Here is a 21,117-nt window from a genome sequence, read left to right as displayed (position 1 = left end):
TTATTTGCGCCGAATACAAGTGGTGTAATATACATGACTAGATGCTTGCTTACGAACCTTTCCCAATGATGCAGAGTTGACAAATAATAATACAAAATAGTAACTAACACAACAGGAATAAAAGAAAATACACAAGAATGGACCTATATACAGTGAGTACCAGTAGCCTACCAGATCAATGTGCAGAGAGAGGGACGAGGTATTTGAGGTAGATACAGTATGCACATGAAGGCAGGGTAAAGTGACTAGGCATCCGGATAGATAATAAAAAAGAGTGAAATAAAGAACAGAGTAGCAGCAGAAAATTATGAGTGTAAAAGTGTGCGTGTGTTTGTGGTGTGTTGGTATGCGTGTGTGCGTATTAAGTGTATGTGAACGTGTGAGGGTTTTCTGTGGGAGTGACAGTGTAGTGTGCGTGAGTATGTATATGGTGTGTATGTAACATCTAGTGAGTGTGCGTAGGGTCAGTCAGTGCAAGATAGAGTCAGTGCAGATAGTTTAGGTAACATTAATTGACTATTTAGCTATCTGGCTATTTAGCAGTATTATGGCTTTGGGGCAGAAGCTGTCTTGGAGCCTGTTGGTCGGAGAGCTGATGCTCCGTTACAGTCTGCCGGAGGGTAGCAGAGTGAATAGTCTATGGCTTGGGTGGCTGGAGTCTTTGGCAATTTTTCGGGCCTTCCTCTGACACTGCCTGATATATAGTTCCTGGATGACAGGACTTTATGTATGTTTATGTATGGAATGAAAGTTATTTTTATGATTGATATCATATTTTTTCTCTTTCACAAATATAAGCCTATAATTAAATCTCAGACATATCTAATTCAATCTTTGTGTAGGCTACTTTGCAACAATACAATCATGTGAAATGTGCATATCATAAAGCTGGAGTTCAAAAAAATAGTGAAATTCTCATAATCTGACAACTATCGGTGTCAGTAAATTACATCTAGTTCGAATTACAAAGCATACTTCCACTAGACGCTCTAATCCAGAGTGATTTCCAGGAGCAAGGGAACGTTGACAGATTCTTCACCTAGTAGGCTCGGGGATTCAAACCAGTGACCTTTCAGTTACTAGACCAACTCGCTTAACCGCTAGGCTACCTGCCATCCCATAATGTAGATTTGGATTTTTGAGGTACATTGATTATCCTGTGAATTCTTTACTTTACTTTTAAGTGTTTGGCTTGTGTACTGACAGTAAGACTTTATAGGCCTACTCATAAGATCTGGATGAAAATGTCTTTAGAAATGACTATGTAATATCAGTAGATTAGAATATATGGTGAATACATAAAAAACAAAATCACCATTGAATAGAATATATGCAGTGCATTTTTTATGCTTTAGTTCAGTGCCCACACTCATTTTATTTATTTTATTTGACCAGGTTAGTCTTATTGAGATGAAATATCTATTTTACAAGAGACCTGGCCAAATATCAGCACACAAAGTTTCAGACACATTTACAACATAATAAAACATAGAGCATCACAGTTTAAAAACATCAATTTAAAGATTGAGCAGGCAAGATACTTTGGGGAGGTGTGGTGCATCCTGGGGTCAAAACATTGACAGCCCCCAACTTCATTGTCCACCATAAGTTTGACCCTAGCTTTAAACACACTCAAGGAGACAACCTCCTGTAATTTCATGCCCTTTTGTAGTTCGTTCCAATTGGAAGGGGCAGAGAACTGGCAATGCTTTTTTTACCCAGCTCTGACAGTTAAAAAACGATTGATAGTCTCAAGCTATTGCTTATATTAAGAAGCAATCAACTGTACTCATAACCTTATATGATGGAGGTATGATATAGGGGCCATTGATATTATAAAGTTATAATATACTGCTGGGTGTAACTGGATTGTTCTTGCCTGCTTTATCCAGAGCTGTTCTCCGTGATCAGCACCCCCTCTGAGAAGGGCCAGAGTGTTTTACCCGACTCTGCCCAGAACCAGAGCACAAGGCTAGGGACCAAAGACCCCTCTCTCCCCATAAACGAGCTCCTGGAAAAGAGCAGCAAAGCCGGGGACCCCAAGTACGCCCTCCACCCCCTTCCCTCGGGGGTCTGGCCCAAGCACAGTGACCCTCGCCCCGGCCCCCACAACAAGAGCAAGAAGGGCCCTAAAAATGACCGCCTGATCGAGCACAACAGCGAGAAGAACCGCGGCGAGGCGGGTCTAGCACTTCCCAAAACACCACTAATCGCTGCCACCAACCGCACACAGAAAGTCAACGTGGACCCTCACCGGGACCCCCACACTAACTTCAACAACCCCCCGCAGAGTGACCCGGACAGTCACCCCAACTCCAGACCCAGGGGCCACCCCCACCCTCACCCGGCCCCCTCCCCTCGCAGGGACCCCCCAACCAGAAAGCTGGACCCGGAGGAGAATCGCCCTGGGGGGAAGTCCAGTCTGTACCAGTCCGGCGGCGCCAACCGGAATAACAGCCGCTCATCTGTGCTCATCAACCGTCGCTCCTCCAGCCTGCTCTACCACTTCGACGTCCTGAAACGAGGTACGGAAAGTGACACTATACCCCCACACTATGTATGGTGACAGTGAGAGACTGCTGAGATTTTGGGTATAGTTAGCTTATTACCTCTCCAGCCACAAATTGCTACCTAAATCTGGATTGAATGTGTCCCTTTGTGTGAAGTCTTAGGGAGTGAGAGGTTATGATAGCAATGCTAAATATGCCTAAGTGAGATCAGTTATGATGCAGTAATTAAGGGGTGAGACCGGAGTGGGGAGGACGGGGAACATGGAGCCCCCTCCTGCGGAATGTGACGCCTGGGTTTTGTAATGACAACTCTGGTCCTTCTAATGACACTGGAATGAAGTCTGGCTCCACACAAGCAGGCACGGCCCGGTCGGTCACTCGCTCCTTCTTCTCATCTCTCTCGCTCTCTTCCTTTCTCTTTGACTCCCTCTCTCACAGAGTCTGACTTCACTCACGAGGCCGTCTGCATGAGTGAGTGCAGGAAGGAGAAGGAGGAGAGAGAGTACTACTGCTACAGTGAATTTGGTGAGTGTGTGTGTGTGTGTGAACAGGGTTAGACTATTGTATGAGAGTGAGATGGGTGGCCTGGCCATCTTCCAGTGATCTCTCCATAAAGACTGGAAGTGAAGGGATGGGAGAAGGGGACAAAATAAGGCCATGACACAATGTCTGGTGCAGTCTATTTGCAACCCGCCAATCATGCTGTAGTTTAGACTAGAGTGACAGAAAGAGGCTGCTCATCATGGTGCAGGGTGAAGTTGCCCCTAAACGGTGATCTTGGGTCAGTTTAGCTGATCCTAGATCTGTACCTACGAGTGCTATGCGCTACTATCCACTTTAGAGTTACAAACAATTACCTTTACTTTCATTTGACCATTTACCTTTACATTTCAGCCATCAATGGGATCGTTCATGACATAGACATGGTGCGTAAGGGGATTAGACTCATCACACTGATGGTGAGCAGCGATGGTTTCTACAAGATGAGCCGTCTCTATGTCACTCCAGACAGCTTCTTTCTCAAAGTGCGTCTCCTAGTCCTGGACACCTACAAATGTAGCAAGCCTTGTCCTGACATCAAACTAGGTAAGTGTCAACTTAAGGAACCAATGAATGCGTCCCAAATGGCACCCTATCCCCTAAATCAGGGCTCTCCAACCCTGTTCCTGGAGAGCTACCCTCCTGTCGGTTTTCAATCCAACCCCAGTTGTAACTAACCTGATTCAGTTTATCAACCAGCTAATTATTAGAATCAGGTGCGCTAGATTAGGTTTGGAGTGAAAACCTAGAGGACGGTAGCTCTCCAGGAACAGGGTTGGAGAGCCCTGCCCTATATGGTGCACTCTGGACAAAAGTAGTGCACCATATAGGGCAGGGGTATTCAAATCCTAGGCTGGAGGTCTGAAGTACGGCTGGTTTTCTGTTCTACCTGATAATTAATTGCACCCACCTGGTGTCCCAGGTCTAAATCAGTCCCTGATTAGAGGGGAAGAATGAAAAAAGCAGTGGAACTGGCTTCGAGGTCCAGATTTGAATTTGAGGGATATAGGGAATAGGGTGTCACCATGGCTACGTTCCGATAGCAACACTAGCATATTACTTATAACGGATTCCCAATACATTTCTCCATGCTATGTGGTATGCTAGTATAGTCAATGGTACTGAACTCATGTCTACCAGTTGAGCAGAGAGACCAAATACTGCTAATGAATTCACTAACTCCCTCTCTTCCCCCCATGCTATTCTATAGGTAGCCGATACATTGTAATGGGCCAGATCTACCACCGGAGGCGCCACCTCCCCAACGACCTCCTGGCCCTGCTGGGGGGCAAACTGAAGCCAGGGGACGGCCTCCTGCGCAGCAACAACTACGTCAAGCGCTTCAACAAGAGGAGACACCAGAAAGCCCTGGAGGCCACCCGCTCCAAGTGTAGGTGAACCCAAAACAGACTATTGCCCCCTGCAGCGGCGGAAAAGACATTGCAGCTGTCAACATGAAGTGACTGTGACCTATAACCCCTTCAGCCTTTCAGCAGAGACGTAGAAGGACGAGGCCAAGATGTTGTTGTTTTTTTCTGGCATGGACCTTCTGCACTTGTTTGTATCATAATCAAGGTTGAGTGGTAATGTTTTTGCTTGTCTGTCTGTACAGTCTTTACCTTGTAGCTTTGCGTCCTCTTTGATAGAAGACACAAGTGGAGTCTATATCAAAGGTTCTCGTCTTTAAACCTCTGCTTGAAGTGTCCCATCAGATTTCCTCATACTGTTGCTCTCTATTATTGTGCATGAGCATAGAGTTGGATAGAGGGCACACTTTACAAAGATAAAAGATGAGCTCTCTAGTATATCTCTATGTTCATAAGTCTTCTTTACTCATTTATTAAGATGTCGTAGTACTTAAAATGATAATTTCTTCATGTCTGGAACATGAATCGGTCAGATCAGTGCCTCCCTCAAATTGGTTTCATTTACGATTGAAATATTCTGCCAGTGAACCCAGAGTTATGGTTCAATGGAATAATTCAGGTAGAGGACATTTTCATTGGCTCATCCGATGTAACACAACTTTTCATCAGAATATTTTGGTTGTCCCGTGGCCACGTTTGAAGATGGTGTCCGAGCATGTGAATGAAGCCCATATTTGCCCTGAGGGAGGAAGACTGCCAACTCCAGCCTCACTATTCATGCGAACACACACACACACATCTCCAATTGGCTTGTCCCAAGTTATCCCAATCATCCATGGGAAAGACTATCTGTTCAGATCTAGTTGCACACTGGTGCTTCTCCAATGGCAAGAGTCCAATCACATTACCCATTTTGAACTTGGTCGGAAACTCTAAAGGATTTCCTATTGACAGACTATACAATATCAGCAAACTCCTATTTATGCCTGTAAGAACAGCTGTTGCATCTTTATACTGTTGTTTTGTGCCTGTCATTTGATTACAGGAAATGCACTATTACTGTATGTGAAAGAGAAGAGGGGGGTGGGATGAAAGACTGGAAAAGCATCAACAACAACAAGAGGAGGAGGGAAAAGGTGAGAAAAGACACAAAAGAGGCTAAAATAAACGTATTTTTCAAGTGGAAATATCAGACGGAGAAAACAGACTTCATAAGGGAACCTGGTGGTATTAGTGAGTGTTTTTGTAAATCTAATCGTGGAAATCTGATCCCCAGCGCACCTGGACACACGGCTTCAGAAAAGTGCGGCTCTCCTCTCCGGCTCTCTTTGGAGATGGTGGGGTGAAAGCTAATGCCACCTCTGGTCCTTATTTGCTCATGCACACACACAAACGCAAACACACAAACGCAAACACACACACAAAATCATGCACACACATCCGGTGGGGCCAAAGCTCAAAGGAGGCATTTGAGAGTGGCAAAGGGAAGGAGAGAGGGATGAGGAGGGAAGGTGAAAAAGAAAGAAGAGAAAGAAGGTTACAGTGCCTTCAGAAAGTATTCACACCCGTTGACTTTTTCCACACTTTGTTGTGTTACAAAGTGGGATTAAAATGGATTTAATTGTCATTTTTGGTCAACGATATACACAAAATACTCTGTAATGTGAAAGAGGAAGAAAAATGAGAACATTTATAAAAAATCAATGAAAAATAAAATACTAATATATCTTGATTAGATAAGTATTCACCCCCCCCAGAGACAATACGTGTTAGAAACACCTTTCGCAGCGATTACAGCTGTGAGTGTTTCTAGGTAAGTCTCTAAGAGCTTTGCACACCTGGATTGTACAATATTTGCCCATTATTCTTTGTAAAATTCTTCAAACTCTGTCAAGTTGGTTGTTGATCATTGCTAGAAATACATTTTCAAGCCGATTTAAGTCAAAACTGTAACTAGGCCACTCAGGAACATTCAATGTCGTCTTGGTAAGCAACTCCAGTGTAGATTTGGCCTTGTGTTTTAGGTTATTGTCCTGCTGAAACATGAATTTGTCTCCCAGTGTCTGTTGGAAAGAAGACTGAATCAGGTTTTCCTCTAGTATTTTGCTTGTGCTTAGCTGTACTCAGTTTCTTTTTATCCTTAAAAACTCCTGACTCCTTGCCGATGACAAACATACCCATAATATGATGCAGCTACCACCATGCTTGAAAATATGAAGAGTGGTACTCAGTGATGTGTTGTTTTGGATTTGCCCCAAACATAACGCTTTGTATTCAGGACAAAAAGTTGTTGATCCATCCTCAGTTTCCTCATATCACAACCATTAAACTGTAACTGTTTTAAAATTAGCAATGGCCTCATTGTGAAATCCCTGAGCAGTTTTTTTCCTCTCTGGCAACTGAGTTAGGAAGGACATCTTATCTTTCTAGTGACTGGGTGTATTGATACACCATCCAAAGCCTAATGAATAACTTCACCATACTCAAAGGGATAATCAGCATCTGCTTTATTTTATTTTAATCTACCAATCGGTGCCCTTCTTTGAGAGACATTGAAAAACCTCCCTGGTCTTTGTGGTTGAATCTGTGCTTGAAATTCACTACTCGATTGCGGGACCTTACAGATAATTTTATGCGTGGGGTACAGAGATTGGGTAGTCATTCAAAAAGCATGTTAACCATTATTATTGAACACTGAATGAGTCCATGCAACTTATGTGATTTGTTAAGCACATTTTTACTCCTGAACTTATTTAGGCTTGCCATAACAAAGGGGTTGAATACTTATTGACTCAAGACTTTTCAGCTTTTCATTTTTTATTAATACATTTTTTCTACAAACAAAATTCCACTTTTACATTATGGGGTATTGTGTGTAGATCAGTGACACAAAATCTCAATTTAATCAATTTTAAATTCAGGCTGTAACACAACAAAATGTTGAAAAAGTCAAGGGATGTGAATATATTCTGAAGGCACTGTATGTACATAAATCAAGACAGAAAGAGACCCTGGGAGAGAGAGAGAGACCCTGGGAGAGAAAGAGAGACCCTGGGCTCTCTCCATTCCTGAGGGAAAACATTGAATGGAAGATAAGATAGACATCCAGGCCACATACCTTTGGTCTGGCCTGTCATCTTTGACAATCCTCATACTTAAAATGAGAGAAAAGCCAAAGGTTTGCACTGTGTGCGCATATCTCATCTCATACTACATGGAACTAATAAATATGTATTTGTTTTTTACTCATTGGGTGTTGGTGTGGTCTGTGGGTCTATTCGTGTTTTATCGGTTGGGGCTATCACTCAACCGAAGCCTTGCAAACACACATTCTTGAATGGCACCACAGAATTACATATAGAATCACTTTTGGATTAATTCCTGACCAAGATGGCTGCCATAATGAACACATTCTGGAATTATGAGGGTCTATGACATCAGCCTCTCTAGTGAATTATAGGATCTCTATGTATGGTGCACACAGATTTGAAATGGGAGTGTATAGTGAAAAATACTGCTTAAATCCTGGTGATAACCCCTGGCGATTAAGTGCCCAAAAACAGGGTCATAATTGGGGTGTAATAGCTTCTCCGTCTGGCTTCAGGAATGATTTTTGAAACGAGCCGTTCCCATGCTCTGAAGTCCATCTGGGAACAGAGCTGGAAGGAACAAATGCAGGCGGGCAGGAAACGGGAGCTCGTCGCATCTCGGCTACCATCACAGCGGGACAACATTCCTTATGGAGAGGAATAGGGATAAGGGGTTGGGATGGGGGAAGAGGTGGAAATTTGTCCTAGTTCCTTCCTGTGTGACAGTGAGAGAGACAGTTCCAGCCCCCCAAGCCACAGTGAGAGGGGAGAGAGGAATTGCTGGGACTTGTGGTCATCTGTAGTCCATTTGGTGTCCATGCAAAGCTCTGGATTCAGTTAGGGGTTTGGAGTGGAGGGAGAGCGTGAAGAAGGGAGAGAGGGAGGGGTGTGTGTCTTTGGTGAGAGGGGAAGGTTAAAGGAAAACTCCACGCAAAAACGATCTTTTGGTATTTGTTCCATTAGTCCACTGTTGATACCGTCCCAAAATGCTTTGCATGTCAGCAATCACGTTTTCAAGATATGTAACTTTGAAAATACAGAAATATGGCCTGTATGATGCATTTTGCGTCATATGATGAAAAACGCAGATTCATATGATGCAAAATATATCATTCAGGACTATATCAACAATTAACTAATGAACCAAATACACCCAAAACAAATTTGGGGGGTGGAGTTTTCCTTTGATGACAGAGGTGAATTGTGTCCAACGCTCCTTTGTACAGGGGAAATACAATGTGTGTGTGTGTGGGTGGGAGATACCCAAAGCATAAGTGCTGCCCTCCGGCACCATCCCCTGCTCTGGGTAGAAGTTGTCTCTAGGCACAGATCTAGGATCAGCTAACTCTCCCTGAATGTCTTACCTTTTGTGGACCCCAGGAAGAGTAGATGCTGCTTTCGCAGCGGCTAATGGGGATCCTAATAAATATCAAAATACCTTCAACATTACAGGGGGAAATGCAAGGAAGCTGACTCTAGATCAGTGTCTGAGGCAACTTAATCCAACTCCACTATGGAAATAGATGAAAAAGGTACAAACATCTTAGTATTCATTACATGATACATTCCAGACCATGTGACCTGGCAGGATAAACATGTCCGGACAAAACTCCTGGCCCTTAAACACAAATTAAATACAACATAAGTACACAAAAACAAAGATGACAGCACATTGGACAATTGATGTCAAAAACATGACTTTATTATCTAGGATGAAATGTCCTATCAAGTACAAAAAAGGATCTCTTAAGAGTTGCCACAATCTGTTAAAAACATATAGTATTTTTCCCCAGTTATGTTTCCTCTTACATTTACAAAAAAACGAAATATTTTCAGCGATATGAATAAATAAAATCAGATAGTGATGAAGTTATTAAGAGATGTGTAGAACTGGTTGGTTCTTTTATTTTTTTTTACTCTTCAAAAAGTCAACATTCCCCGCCCCGTTTTAAATCAATATGCACACAATATGCAGCACTTTTAATATAAAGGGCAATTTTACCTAAATGTAGAGTTCACTTTGACAAAAGATAGAGAATATCTATTGAATGTACAGGTAGGCTTAGTTGCTGGTTAAAATGGACAAAAATAAAAGTCCTAATGCTAAAAAAATCTCTAAAATCTCTTTGTATATTGACAGCCATATTATACAATATGAAATAGAAATGGTGGACGATGCATGTAAGAATAGAAACTGGAGTGCATCGTTTGAAATGCAAACAGGTCAGTGAATAGGACTGACAAACAGGCTTCGGTCACCTCATCTCTCAACTCAGTCCACCTCCGAAAAAGTTGTTGGCACTTCAAACCAGGTTTTCGGTTATTGCCATTTAAATTCAGGAAGTAAACTAAAATTCCAATGAAAATGGGAATTTAAGTTCACTTCCAAAATTGAAACGAAATTGACCCCAACCCCTCTTCAAACCGAAGGCTTTCCCCCCCTACTCTTAAGTCGATCTTTAAGAGATATTAACTAAGAGCACCAGTGACAACTCCAAAAATGTTCTCCCCTCAACAAACAGTACTGCCACGACACAATTATTACAGATTAGAAAAGAGTTCCAAATATGATAAAAATGCCCAAGAGTTCCTAAAAAATTCTTCATACAAACCCCAACTTAGTATAAAGATTCCTCAATGAAGGTTGACTTTCTGATTTACTGTTCTAGACCACAACATGGTTTACTTGATGCAGTGGAAAACTCAAAATGATTTGACTTAATCCTTCATAGGGGGCCTATGAATTGAGAGATGCATGTGATCAAACCTTCTTCACAAAACATTGGGGGATTGCGGTATGGATGGTCAGTACACTTAGGTTAAATATGCCCTTTAACGGTTTTCACATTGTCCAAGTCCATCCTCAGCTATTATCCTGTGGAAGGACTTGGAGAGCATTTCTTGTTTTCATCGGATGAATGTCTTCAATTAAAAGTGTTAGAGAAGCCTCTACATGGCGAGAAACAGAGCTTGTTTTCCCAATGTCGGTTGTTGTTTCATATACACCAATATTCCCGTCTTAGGTGGTAACATAAAGAGAAAGGTAAACGGAGGTTCAACGTCTGAAAAAACAAGGTTTTACAAACAGGATAGCATTTCCACAGTGAGACATTACATAGAAATGGTAACTTGGACTCTCTATGGCCTGTTTGGAGGTCCGGGCACATTCATCTTCAAGGTGACACCAAGTGGGTTCACGATGATCTAGGATCAGCTCCTTCCAAACACAAGCAGCCAGACAGGTGTGTGTGTGCTATTTAGACCCATTTTGAATGAGGAATCATGAGATGAGGAAGCAGAGACAGCTAGAAAGTGTCAGTGGTTGTCATCCCAAATGGCACCCTATTCCCTTTATAGTGCACTACTTTTGAACCAGGGCCCATCTGGCTCTGGTCAAAGGTAGTGCACTATATAGGGAATAGGTTAACATTTGGGACATACACAGTACGAAATGGGAGTTGACCCCCAGGGAAGGAAGAATAGCTGATACAAAAGAGATGTGAGATTAGTTACAGAATAAACAACTTGAAAAGAGTCTACTGCTGCCTTGTTTCGTACTGCCCTCGAACGGCCAATTAGCTTATTGACTTCAGGGAGGTTCTCTCCCTCCATCCCTCCATTTCGTCCACCAGATCGGAAGTGCTTTGAAAGGGAAGGAACCAGGCTGTGACCTGAAAGCCTCCCTCCCCCCGTTTGTTGGGGATGTGGTATCTCCCATCATGAACACTAAGGGTTTGGATAATGGAACCTTCCACTGCCAGGCTCTTCTCTTTCCACAGCCATAGAGGTGGTTGAGGAGCGGTGAGGGCTCATCCGGTTTGGCACGAATGCCGTTCGGCCTGAAGCGCGCGTCGGCTACGATCTTCGAGGAGTGTGTGCTGGTTTTAAACAGGGGGTGTGACTCCCACTCCCAAGTCCGACAGGTGTGGTGTGTGTGTGGACAGGTAAGAAGCAGCCTGGCTTCCCCATTGGAGTACGAGTGTTCAGGGGGAACCACATTGGCAGCCATTTTGACAGTTAGCTTTAGAAGGGGTGCTGACTGTGTATTCTAAGAGGCTGTAGACTGCAGTTTGTTGTTATGAGACCTACAGAATGCAGAGAGAAGGGGAAACAGTTGATGTGATCGATTGATATGTTTTTTTTTATTAAAAGCTTGACAAATGACAAAACATGCACAAGGGAATACAAAAACACTTATTGGATGCCAGTGGGGTCAGACATCTGAGCAGAGAGAGCAGCCATGTTGGTGTAACGTTAGTTTAATGTTCTATATGGCTTGTATATACAGTGAGAACATACCATGTAAACCGTGGGACAGTCGAGTTCACCAGAAATGAACTGAAAAGCTACACAAAAAACTCTGACCTATATCTTACCATTATTTTTTATTTTGAACATATAATACTCCTTCACAAAAGGATATAATATGCACATAAAACAATAACATTATACATTAATAAACCAGATAAAAGACTAATTGATAAATGTTGTTATTCTTTTTAAAATGGCAAGCTAAGAGGAGGTACAATCGTTGCACGTCATCAATACAATAAACTTACTCTGTAAATTAAATGATAGGTTATCTGCACATGTGGAACTGAGTTGAATACAACATTACGTGTGAGAAAAGTGTCAACATTTTAGAAAAATCGAATCACAACGATGAGGTTGCCGACTAATCTTTCCGATACTTGATATTGTGCCACACACGTCACCAGATTGAGAGATAAACAGAAATGAACTCAACTCCCATCGAATATCTGTCGTCTGTGAAATGAATGTAAAAAAAACTAACAAATGCTTTCCCTTGATTGCTGTTTGTGACCAACATGGCTGCCATTATCAAATGGAGAAATGTTTTTAAAGTGTCTTTCCTTCTAAAAATACCAAAAAAACACACCTACGGTGTGGTTTATACTGTAAATGTACTTTCTTACAAATAGTTTGATGCTGTTTTAAATAAATAAAAACAGCAAGGTCCAGGATAGGCTAATGTTATTTTTTTTAGAGTGACCCCGGCACCCAGCTCAGATTCCAGCTATAAAGGCCAGACTTATGACATCACAATCTGTAAGAGAGGGAGAGAGAATGGATGGCATAAACACATGCAGATGGAAGCACATGACCATTAGCACACAAACACGCAATGCAGGGGAGGGGAGGAGGTATGGATGCAAAACGACGCGCAAAAGACAGGAGATGGGATGCTAAGGACATTGAGCATGGATTGGACATTGCTACTACACAGCTCTAAAGTGAATGCCAATAGAAAGTTGGGGCTGGTGTCTGATGGTTCGGTGGTATCTAAGGCCCTTCAAGTTTGCCCCCAATGGCAGCTGCAACAGAGACTAAAGCACTGCAAACGCAACACAAACTCAAAACATCAAACTCCACAGAATAATCCTAAAGTTGGGGAATGTCTAGAAGGGGTGGAGAGAGTGACAAAAAAAGCGGGAGGGATAAGAGAACAGCACAAAGAAGAGGCGAGGACGGAGGAGGAGTGCAGGCGGATATGATGAAGACGAAGATGGGGAAAGAAGAGAGAAAAGGTGGGATGAGCGCAGAGTTCAAAGGTCGGAAGTTGACTGACAAGGCCAAGGGAGAGGTCGGCGGTCTTACCTGCTGGCTTTGAACCCTTTGAGCTTCTGGACGAAGAAGTTCTCGAGGACCTCGGCGCACTGGTAGAACGGCGAGTCGCTGGGGTTGTAGTAGCGACAGTTGTCGAAGACTTTGGTCATGTCCGCCACAAACTCCGTCAGCTTGATGTAGTAGCGCTTCTGCAACCGGTCCTCCATCGTAGAAAGGTCTAGAAAGAAGGGAGGAAGACAAGAACAACAGAACATGAATCACTCGGAATCAGCAAGTTGATTCTTCTCCAACATCTCACATAGTTGCTTCAAAAGTAATTGCAGTTTATGTGGTGTAAATGTTTTGATAGATATTCAAGTATGCGTCTAAAAGCGCAATACATCACTTGTACATCTACTTGACAGTCAAAGATCCTAGCTCAACGCCAGATTCAAACCTCAATCTCTGGCTTGGCCCATTCAAATTGAATCACGCGGGATGTGACCGAGAGGCCGACCCATCGATTCTGGCAACATGCTGTCACTGTTATGAAAGTTGCCTTTGAAAGAAGTTGAAAGTTGTCTCTCAATTATCACGATACTTAGCGAGGTAAGCTAGCAACAAACCTGTTCCTTCAAATTTCCCCCTCACAGGATAGCGGTGGTTTTCTCCCGTGTCGCTCCCCGGGGCTCCAATTTAAACAAACATATCCGATCCTTAACCTCCCCTCACCCCCACCCAGTAGGCAGGCCGACCACGTGCACATATCAAAGAGGCCCTTCTTCTCCGTCATCAGACTTCATCTACAAACCCCAAACTTACGCCGTCTGGACCGCCGTTGCCAGACTTGGCTTTTTTTTCCTGCAGGGCGAAAAGGCTTATTTTTTGCGGCCGGTGGACTAGAGTTTCCAGGCCCAGGTCGAATGCACCGTCGTTTAGAAGGGGGCTACTGTAATGTCCAAGTGTAGAAGCCTCTGGGGTTTTTCCGCCAGCTCATTAACGGTTTGTTTGTGTGGAAGTTCAAAAAGGCCCTGTTGACGCAAGTTCGCCTTTTACATGGGCAGTTTGATCTGAGTTGGAGGCCTTTCCTCTCGAGCAGGGCGATGGGGATGGGCTGTGTGTGTTTGGGTGTGTAACAACTTAGAGGAGTCCCTTGTGATGACTATTCCACTAATGACAACAGCACCTCTTTTTACAGTGTTGAACACAGGATGAATGAAGGAACGAATGCAAACAGACAGAACTCTCTCCCAACTCACCCATTGGTTCCTTAATGACACCGTAGTAGTCTGGGGCGTCGTTCGGGTCCACCGGCTCCAGGAACGGCCACGCCATTTTGTGAGCCTGAGAGAGGCAGGGAGAGAGAGGGAGAAAGAGAGAGGAGACACTTGAGAGATGTGGAGCAAAAAAAAACTAAGGATAACAAACAGAGGTTGAAAATGGCATTGGGAGCAGCTGGCTCAACACAGATGTGCTCTGGCTACGTACGTGCCATGCGGACACAGAGGAGGAGGGGAAGAAGAGAGGAAAAAAACGGAGGAGAGAAGGAAGAGGAGGGTGGAAAAACCCCTGTAGCCAGGGCAGTTGTCCAAGTGCCGCCCAGGGGACCAGCGTACAGATCAGATAAGAGATGAGAACAGAGGAGGGCTTTGTTTCGTACCGTCCCGACGTTCCGCTAGGTAGAGAGGGAACGAGGGTGAAGGGAGGGGTGACATACCTGTAAGGAGCGCAGGATTCTCCTTAACCCCTCGTTATCCTTGTCGGTGAGCGGCGTGAGCACTGTCATGGCGTCCTCCGTGGACTGGCACTGCGGACACACGTACTGGTCGATGTGGTTGGCCTCGCTCTGCAGGATGCCCACGCAGCGGCCGTGGTACCAGTTCTGGCAGCGGTCGCAGCCGATGTAGAACCTGAGTGGGGGCGAGGAGGAGGGTGGCAGAGGTGAGAAGGGTTAAGGTGGTATGGTTAACTGGGTCATGTTCATTGTGCCTGATGAACACGACCCTGGTTTCTGTTCCAAGTCTGATCGGAGAAATAGATTCTGGCGTGTCCGAATACCCATAGTTGCGTTTCTAAATAGTAGGCATTTTGGCTATGCGAAAATAATATGTTTTATAGTAAGGAACATTTCAGAAAATGTGTATGCTTTAAAAGCCAGGATGTCATACTAATTTCTGGTTTTCATCTAGTTAAAATCGCTCCACACTATAGAGGGAGAGAATAGTCTTTCGAGACCCACGTGTTTGACAAGAGCTGCTAATCAGAAAAGGGGATGTGCTCTACCAAAATGAACGAATGACGAGAATCAACGCAATTGTGCATTAGATGATGCATTCTCAGTATGGATGTTCCTAGTATGCTGATATTTGTTGCTTACTGAATATGTTTTTAGTAAACAGTACGTTCTAAATAGCATGTAGTACGATTAGTACCCAGTATGTCGTTTTAGTAAGTAGTAGGCAAGACAGATTTCGGACACGGCCAATGTCTTTACATAAGGAATTCAAGCTCTGTTACATAGAACAACCTTCAGCCCTAGACATCAAAGGAAATAGAAAACAACACAAAGTATAACTGAAACGAAATATCAAAAGCTCAACAGATATCACCATCTAATAGATAATATTGTACGTTTTCGCCACTGAGGACCCAAACACAAAACACACACACACACTCATACTCATTCTCCTATGCACTTACTGTGCTTCGTCGTAGGGTGTTCGGCAGATGCAGTAGAGTTCCTCGGTCTTGCCCTCCTGGGCCCGCTTGCACTCGCTGCAGATGTAGTCGTCCATCTTCTTGGCCTCCTTCTCTGTGATGCCCACACACTCGCCGTGGTACCAGTTGCTGCACAGGTCACAGCCAATGTAGAACCTGGGAGAACACAGGATGTGAAAGAATGCCAAATCACTATGGGGTCAAATGAGGTCATTGTAACCACCATGGTTTCAGGTAGGTTTGTAAGGAAAGACATTGATTGCTAATTTGTCAGTGTTTCAACTTCCTGGATGACAGCATGATAGTCAGGAAGCAAAACAATGCAGAGTCCTCTACGGGGTCAAAACAAAACAGACCACCATACGACCATGGTTTCAGGTGCGTTTGTTAGGAATGTACTGATTGCCATTTGTGTGTTGCCATAGTGTTTCAACTTCCTGGTTGATGGCATTTCAGGAAGTAAAAAAATGGAGAGTCACACCGCAATAGTTTCAGGTGAAAGTGGGTGAAATTTCAATTTCAGGTGAAATTGATCTTCACTTCTGTTAATGTTTTAGCTTCCTCGTAAATGGTTAACAGTATACATTTTGACTGTCTCTTCAGAGAGGCATTGGAGGTAGCTTAGTATATATTTAACGTGTTTGGACTACATTAAGGCTCTTCAGAAGGACTTTAGACAAGGGTCATGTTTGCGGTAGATAAACGTGGGTTACGTCTCAAATGGCACCATATTCCCTAGTGCACTACCTTTGACTAGAGCCCAATGGGCACCCTAATTTCTGTATAGTGTACTGCTTTGGGCCCTGGTTCAAAAGTTGTCCACTACATAGGGAATAGGGTGCCATTTAAAAACACAGCTTGTCTCTTACTTGGACTCGTCGTAGGGTGTTTTGCAGACACAGTAGAGCCTGATTTCCTTCTTGCTGTCTCTAGAGGTAGTGGTGGAGATCATCTTCTTCTTCTTCTTGGCGTTAGCTGTCGACGCTGCGTCCCTCTCCTCCTCCCGCTTCCGCTTGTGGGCGGAGGCCGCCGAGGTGAGTTGGGAGGTGTGTGTGAGGGCGTGCTGGGCGTGATGCGTGTGTGCGGCGGCGGCCGCCTGGTGGGAGGCGGCCTGGGCCCTTTCCTTGTCCCGTCGCAGCTTGGCGAGGTCCCTCCTCAGCTCGTCCTGTGGAAGGAGATAAGGGTAGAGAGTGAGATAGAAAGTGTGTGTTTGTTGGACATCTGTGTGCAGCTCTGCTACCATGTGTCCATGGTGAGTACAGTATGTTCATGGGAGAATGTCGCGTGTGTGTCTGACCTGCGTCTCCAGCTGCAGCTCCTTGTCCAGCAGGGCTCTCTTCTTGAGGATCTCGGCCTTGAGCGTCTCCTTGTGCCGGCAGAGCAGCGACGACAACTTGGTGGCGTTGGCCTTGGTCCTCTTCTGCTCGCCCGCTTCCTCCTTCTTCCTCTTCTTGACCGCCTGCTTCTCGTCCTTGTCCATCTTGTCCAGGATGAACTTCATCACCTGGTTGCACACAATCATCCTGGGTGGAGGGGATAGAGACAACATGTTCTAGGCCTTATAGAACATTAGAAATGCTTATATATGCTTATAATAAGTTTAGTTTTATACTGCCAGGGGAGGGGGAGAGATGTAACATATTATATAAAGGCTCATACATGCTTATAGCCATTTATAAAGATGAATACCACCAGGAACACAATCATCCTGAGGGGAGGGGTGGATGGGATTTTAAAACATTTTGTATTTAGGTGACAATGTTCAGTCTTCATTTCAGTTTTCCCATCAACGTAACAGGAGAGTTAGCTATGAAGCTCATTTTCATCCATAGTCCAGTGAAGGAATTTTAAGGACATTTAAAGTGAATAGATTTATGGGAGTAATTCTAATAATCAAATATGAATTGACTTGAAGAAAATGGAATGTATAATGTTTCCATACATCATAAACATCATGAACGTTTCCATCACCCGTTCGTTACCTCACACTACGAGACAAAACACTGTAAGCCAATCGGTAGCCATGTCACAAGGTCACGTGTGACAGCTGTCAAGAGTGTTTTTGTTCCCCGTGTTTATTTAGAGGTGGGGCCGGAGAAAGATGGAAAGATAGACTAGCAATAGGAAGCCACTGCGCTCTCACACACACACAAGCTGGGGAGATCAAGGTCAACCATGGTTCCCAGACTGTGTACACTGACGTGACTGACTACAAAAGAGAGAGATGGAGGGAGACAAGACCCCCCCCCCCCCACAAAAGAGAACGAGACTCACGGTTGTGTCCCAAATGGCACCGTATTCCCTATGTAGTGCACTACTTTTGACCTGAGCCCTATGGGCCCTGGTCAAAAGTGGTGCACTACTTAGGGAATAGGGTGCCATTTGGGACACAACCACAGTGCCCTGGCTTGCCCTGCTCCAGTACTGTAGGTCTGGTTTAAACCCAGTGAGGAGGACACAACACATGGTCTGTCTGTGGTAACCTTTCCCATGACCCAGACACGTTAAATATAACCCCTGGCTTTCTCCACAGGGAGGGAAAGGATGACACCTCCACACACACACGGCGGGTCAACACAAGGTCTGATCGTCATGGCAACAGCGGTAGCTAGGTCCTAGTCCCTCACCTCTGGTTCTCCTCTCTCTCGGCGGGGGAGATGGGCTTCTTCTGCTTGAGGTGCTCGATCACCGCGTTCTGCTTCATCACCACCTGTCACAGAGGAGACAGAGGGGTCAGAGGTCAACTCAGGCCTCACAGGGGTTACGTTCCAAATGGCACCCTATCCCCTATATAGTGCACTACTTTTGACCCGGGCCCATAGGGCTCTGGTCAAAAGTAGTGCACTATATAGGGAATAGGGTGCCATTTCAGAAGTACCCATTGTGTGCATGCACTACAGTAGGGGCGCACGCAATCCACAAACGTGCTCGCACACATGCACATCATACATATACCATACACACAGAGGTAGCATCTAAAATAGACAAAGACAGTGGGACAGCTTGGAAAATAAACCACAGTCGTGGGAGCAGGCTGTTTGAGAGGACTGTTTATGTACTGATGTCAGAGAGAGACGGGACCTACTATACTGTTACATTAACTGTGTCTGGCTGGCTGCCTGAACACACAACCCACACCTCCCCATCATCCAAACTTACAGACAGGCGCACACATACATGTAAGTCCACGTTTCTGATATTAACCCCCGCCCGCACCTGTTTCTGGATGATGTCGCTCTGGCTGGCCGCCGTCAGCGCCTGCTCCCGCTTGGCCTCGGCCACCAGCCTCTTCTTCTGCTGCTGCTGCTCCCTCAGCTGCTGGATCCTCTGGAGCTGCTCCTGCACGCTGGCCGTCTGGATGGTCACCACGTTCTGGATCGGACCTCCAGGCTGGGCTCCACCGACCCCGGGTTGCTGGATCTGGATAGGCAGCTGGAGCTTGATCTGCTGGGGGAGAGAGCCTCCGGAGGTCCCCTGTTGGGCCTGGAGCTGAGCCAGGACCTGGACCTGTTGCTGGAGGCCCGGGACGGTGATGAGCTGGTGGGGAGAGCCCTGGAGCTGGAGGGTCTGCTGGGGCCGGCCCGTGGGGGTGCCGGGGGGGTGTTTGAGGGACTTGACCTGGAGAGGGGTGGGGGATTGGATGGGCATGTGGGCCTGAGTCTGGGAGGGGAGTTGGCCCTGGGGGGTGGCGGATGGGGGGATGCTGGTGGCCAGGGCGGCGCCGGCCTGGATGGGCGCTACCGCCTGTTGGGCGGGCTGGGCAGGGGTCTTGGTGGTCTGGCCCTGGATGGTGGGGGCTGAAGGGAGGAGAGGAGAGAAAGAGGATGGATGGGCAGACCTTTAGAAGACACACAGGCTACGGATAATGTAATGAGTGTTTGTGACAATCCAGTGTCGTATTGTAATAGCAAAACAATGATCTGCGAGTGTGTGTGTGACTGCTGGTAGGCTACATAACCTTTGGGTACTGGGTCCTATTCAGTGGGCACAAAACCGGACCAAACACTTTTGACATACTACCGTAACCTCTCACTGTCTGTTACAAAACATTTCCCCCTTTTGTGTCTACTGAACACAGCCCTGGAGTGGATGATGGCGACTGTGTGTGTAAGTAGCTGTGTCAATAATACACACTATTATTAGCTCTTTTGACTACCTGTGGAGGTGGGGGTAGCGGTGGGGGCCACGGGGGTGAAGAGGAAGCGTTGGACCTGGCCGTTGGGCATGGCCGCCTGCATGAGCTGCTGACCGGGCCCGGGGATGACCGTGACCCCCTGGGGGATGACCTGCAGCTGGCCTGTGGCCTTGCCCTGGCCCTGGATCATCACCGTCAGGCCCTGGGCCCCGCCACCCGGCCGCTCTACTGCCTGGCTCTGCTGCTTCTGATTGGGGGAGAGAGAGAGGAGGGATGATGCTTTTGGAGGTAGTTTAGAAGTACAACGGTAGCCTGGTCCCAGATCTGTTTGTCATGCCATATAGCAACAACTTAGGAGTTGGCTAGATAAACTGATCTGCGACCAGGCAAGAGTGCACTACTCTTTAAAAAAATAAACAGACCATGTCGAAACTAGCACATATAGATATACTAACAGGGACATGAAACTGAGTTATTCCGATATTTCCAGTTGAGTAGGGCTAAAATCAAAACATACTTGTTTTAAAAGGTGCAGAATTACGGTGCACTAGGTGGACAGAGCAGAAGCCTATTGTCACACTGTTGCCTGACATCAGTAGAAGGGTTATTATGGGGTAACTGATGTTACCTGGGTGAGCTGGGTGAGTTGTGCCAGGGTGAGTTTGACCTGGCCCTGGCCCTGCTGTGCCCGCTGCTGGGGCGTCTGGGCCGTGTTGGGCTGGCCCGGGGTGTTGGGGGCACTGCCCACCCTCTGCCCGGCTACAGTGGTGACGGGGCTGGCACCCGAGATGGCCGTGGACACTGCCTGCCCGCGGATGATCTGGGTCACCACCTGCTGGCCCGCCTGACCTGGAGGAGAACACACACACGTAAGTGGACGCACACACAAGTACAGACACACACAGGCAGACAGACAGACAGAGTCAGAACTTGCATGAACACAGAAGTTAGTGAAATAGATTATTATAACTGGCCTATCAAGCTAAAATGAAGTAGGCAAATACAAATAGCCTACCTTGCTGCACCATGAGGGGGGTTCGGAGGATGGTCTTACCCATGGCGCCTGTCTGATGGATGGGGGTGCGGATCACGGTCATCCCCGGACGGATCTGGCCTCCAGCGGTGAGCACCTAGAAACACAGCCAAGTTCAGCAACACAGGGACTTTCCCTTATACCATAGGGACTACAG

At 45.7% G+C, this 21,117-nt stretch overlaps 2 protein-coding genes across 2 annotated transcripts in view; one reads left to right on the top strand and one right to left on the bottom strand.

The window, feature by feature from the left end:
- Window positions 1-547: 547 nt before the first annotated feature.
- LOC311113373 (UPF0450 protein C17orf58 homolog) lies at window positions 548-6,809 on the top strand (the record flags this gene model as incomplete). The annotated part of the gene is made up of 5 exons (XM_084156581.1): window positions 548-620; window positions 1,893-2,525; window positions 2,949-3,035; window positions 3,405-3,596; window positions 4,261-6,809. The coding sequence occupies 5 exons, from the start codon at window positions 548-550 to the stop codon at window positions 4,446-4,448; spliced, it is 1,173 nt and encodes a 390-aa protein (XP_084012707.1). The 3' UTR covers window positions 4,449-6,809.
- A 2,377-nt stretch (window positions 6,810-9,186) lies between these two features.
- The window catches only part of LOC311113660 (nucleosome-remodeling factor subunit BPTF-like), a 48,537-nt gene continuing 36,606 nt past the window's right edge, over window positions 9,187-21,117 (bottom strand). Inside the window, exons 21-32 of the mRNA XM_084156936.1 lie at window positions 20,943-21,057; window positions 20,556-20,776; window positions 19,949-20,174; window positions 19,009-19,589; window positions 18,420-18,502; window positions 17,090-17,315; window positions 16,662-16,957; window positions 15,775-15,948; window positions 14,792-14,984; window positions 14,334-14,418; window positions 13,126-13,312; window positions 9,187-11,591 (exon numbers count right to left, since the gene is read on the bottom strand). Of these exons, the coding sequence (XP_084013062.1) occupies window positions 11,555-11,591; window positions 13,126-13,312; window positions 14,334-14,418; window positions 14,792-14,984; window positions 15,775-15,948; window positions 16,662-16,957; window positions 17,090-17,315; window positions 18,420-18,502; window positions 19,009-19,589; window positions 19,949-20,174; window positions 20,556-20,776; window positions 20,943-21,057 (2,424 nt within the window). The 3' untranslated portion in view covers window positions 9,187-11,554. The remainder of the gene's footprint in view (window positions 11,592-13,125; window positions 13,313-14,333; window positions 14,419-14,791; window positions 14,985-15,774; window positions 15,949-16,661; window positions 16,958-17,089; window positions 17,316-18,419; window positions 18,503-19,008; window positions 19,590-19,948; window positions 20,175-20,555; window positions 20,777-20,942; window positions 21,058-21,117) is intronic.

Source organism: Coregonus lavaretus (genome assembly GCF_964263955.1).
Source record: "Coregonus lavaretus genome assembly, chromosome: 40".
NCBI classification, from domain to species: Eukaryota; Metazoa; Chordata; class Actinopteri; order Salmoniformes; family Salmonidae; genus Coregonus; species Coregonus lavaretus.
The sequence above is the reverse complement of the archived record's forward strand: the minus strand, read 5'-3'. Positions and strand labels throughout refer to the sequence as shown.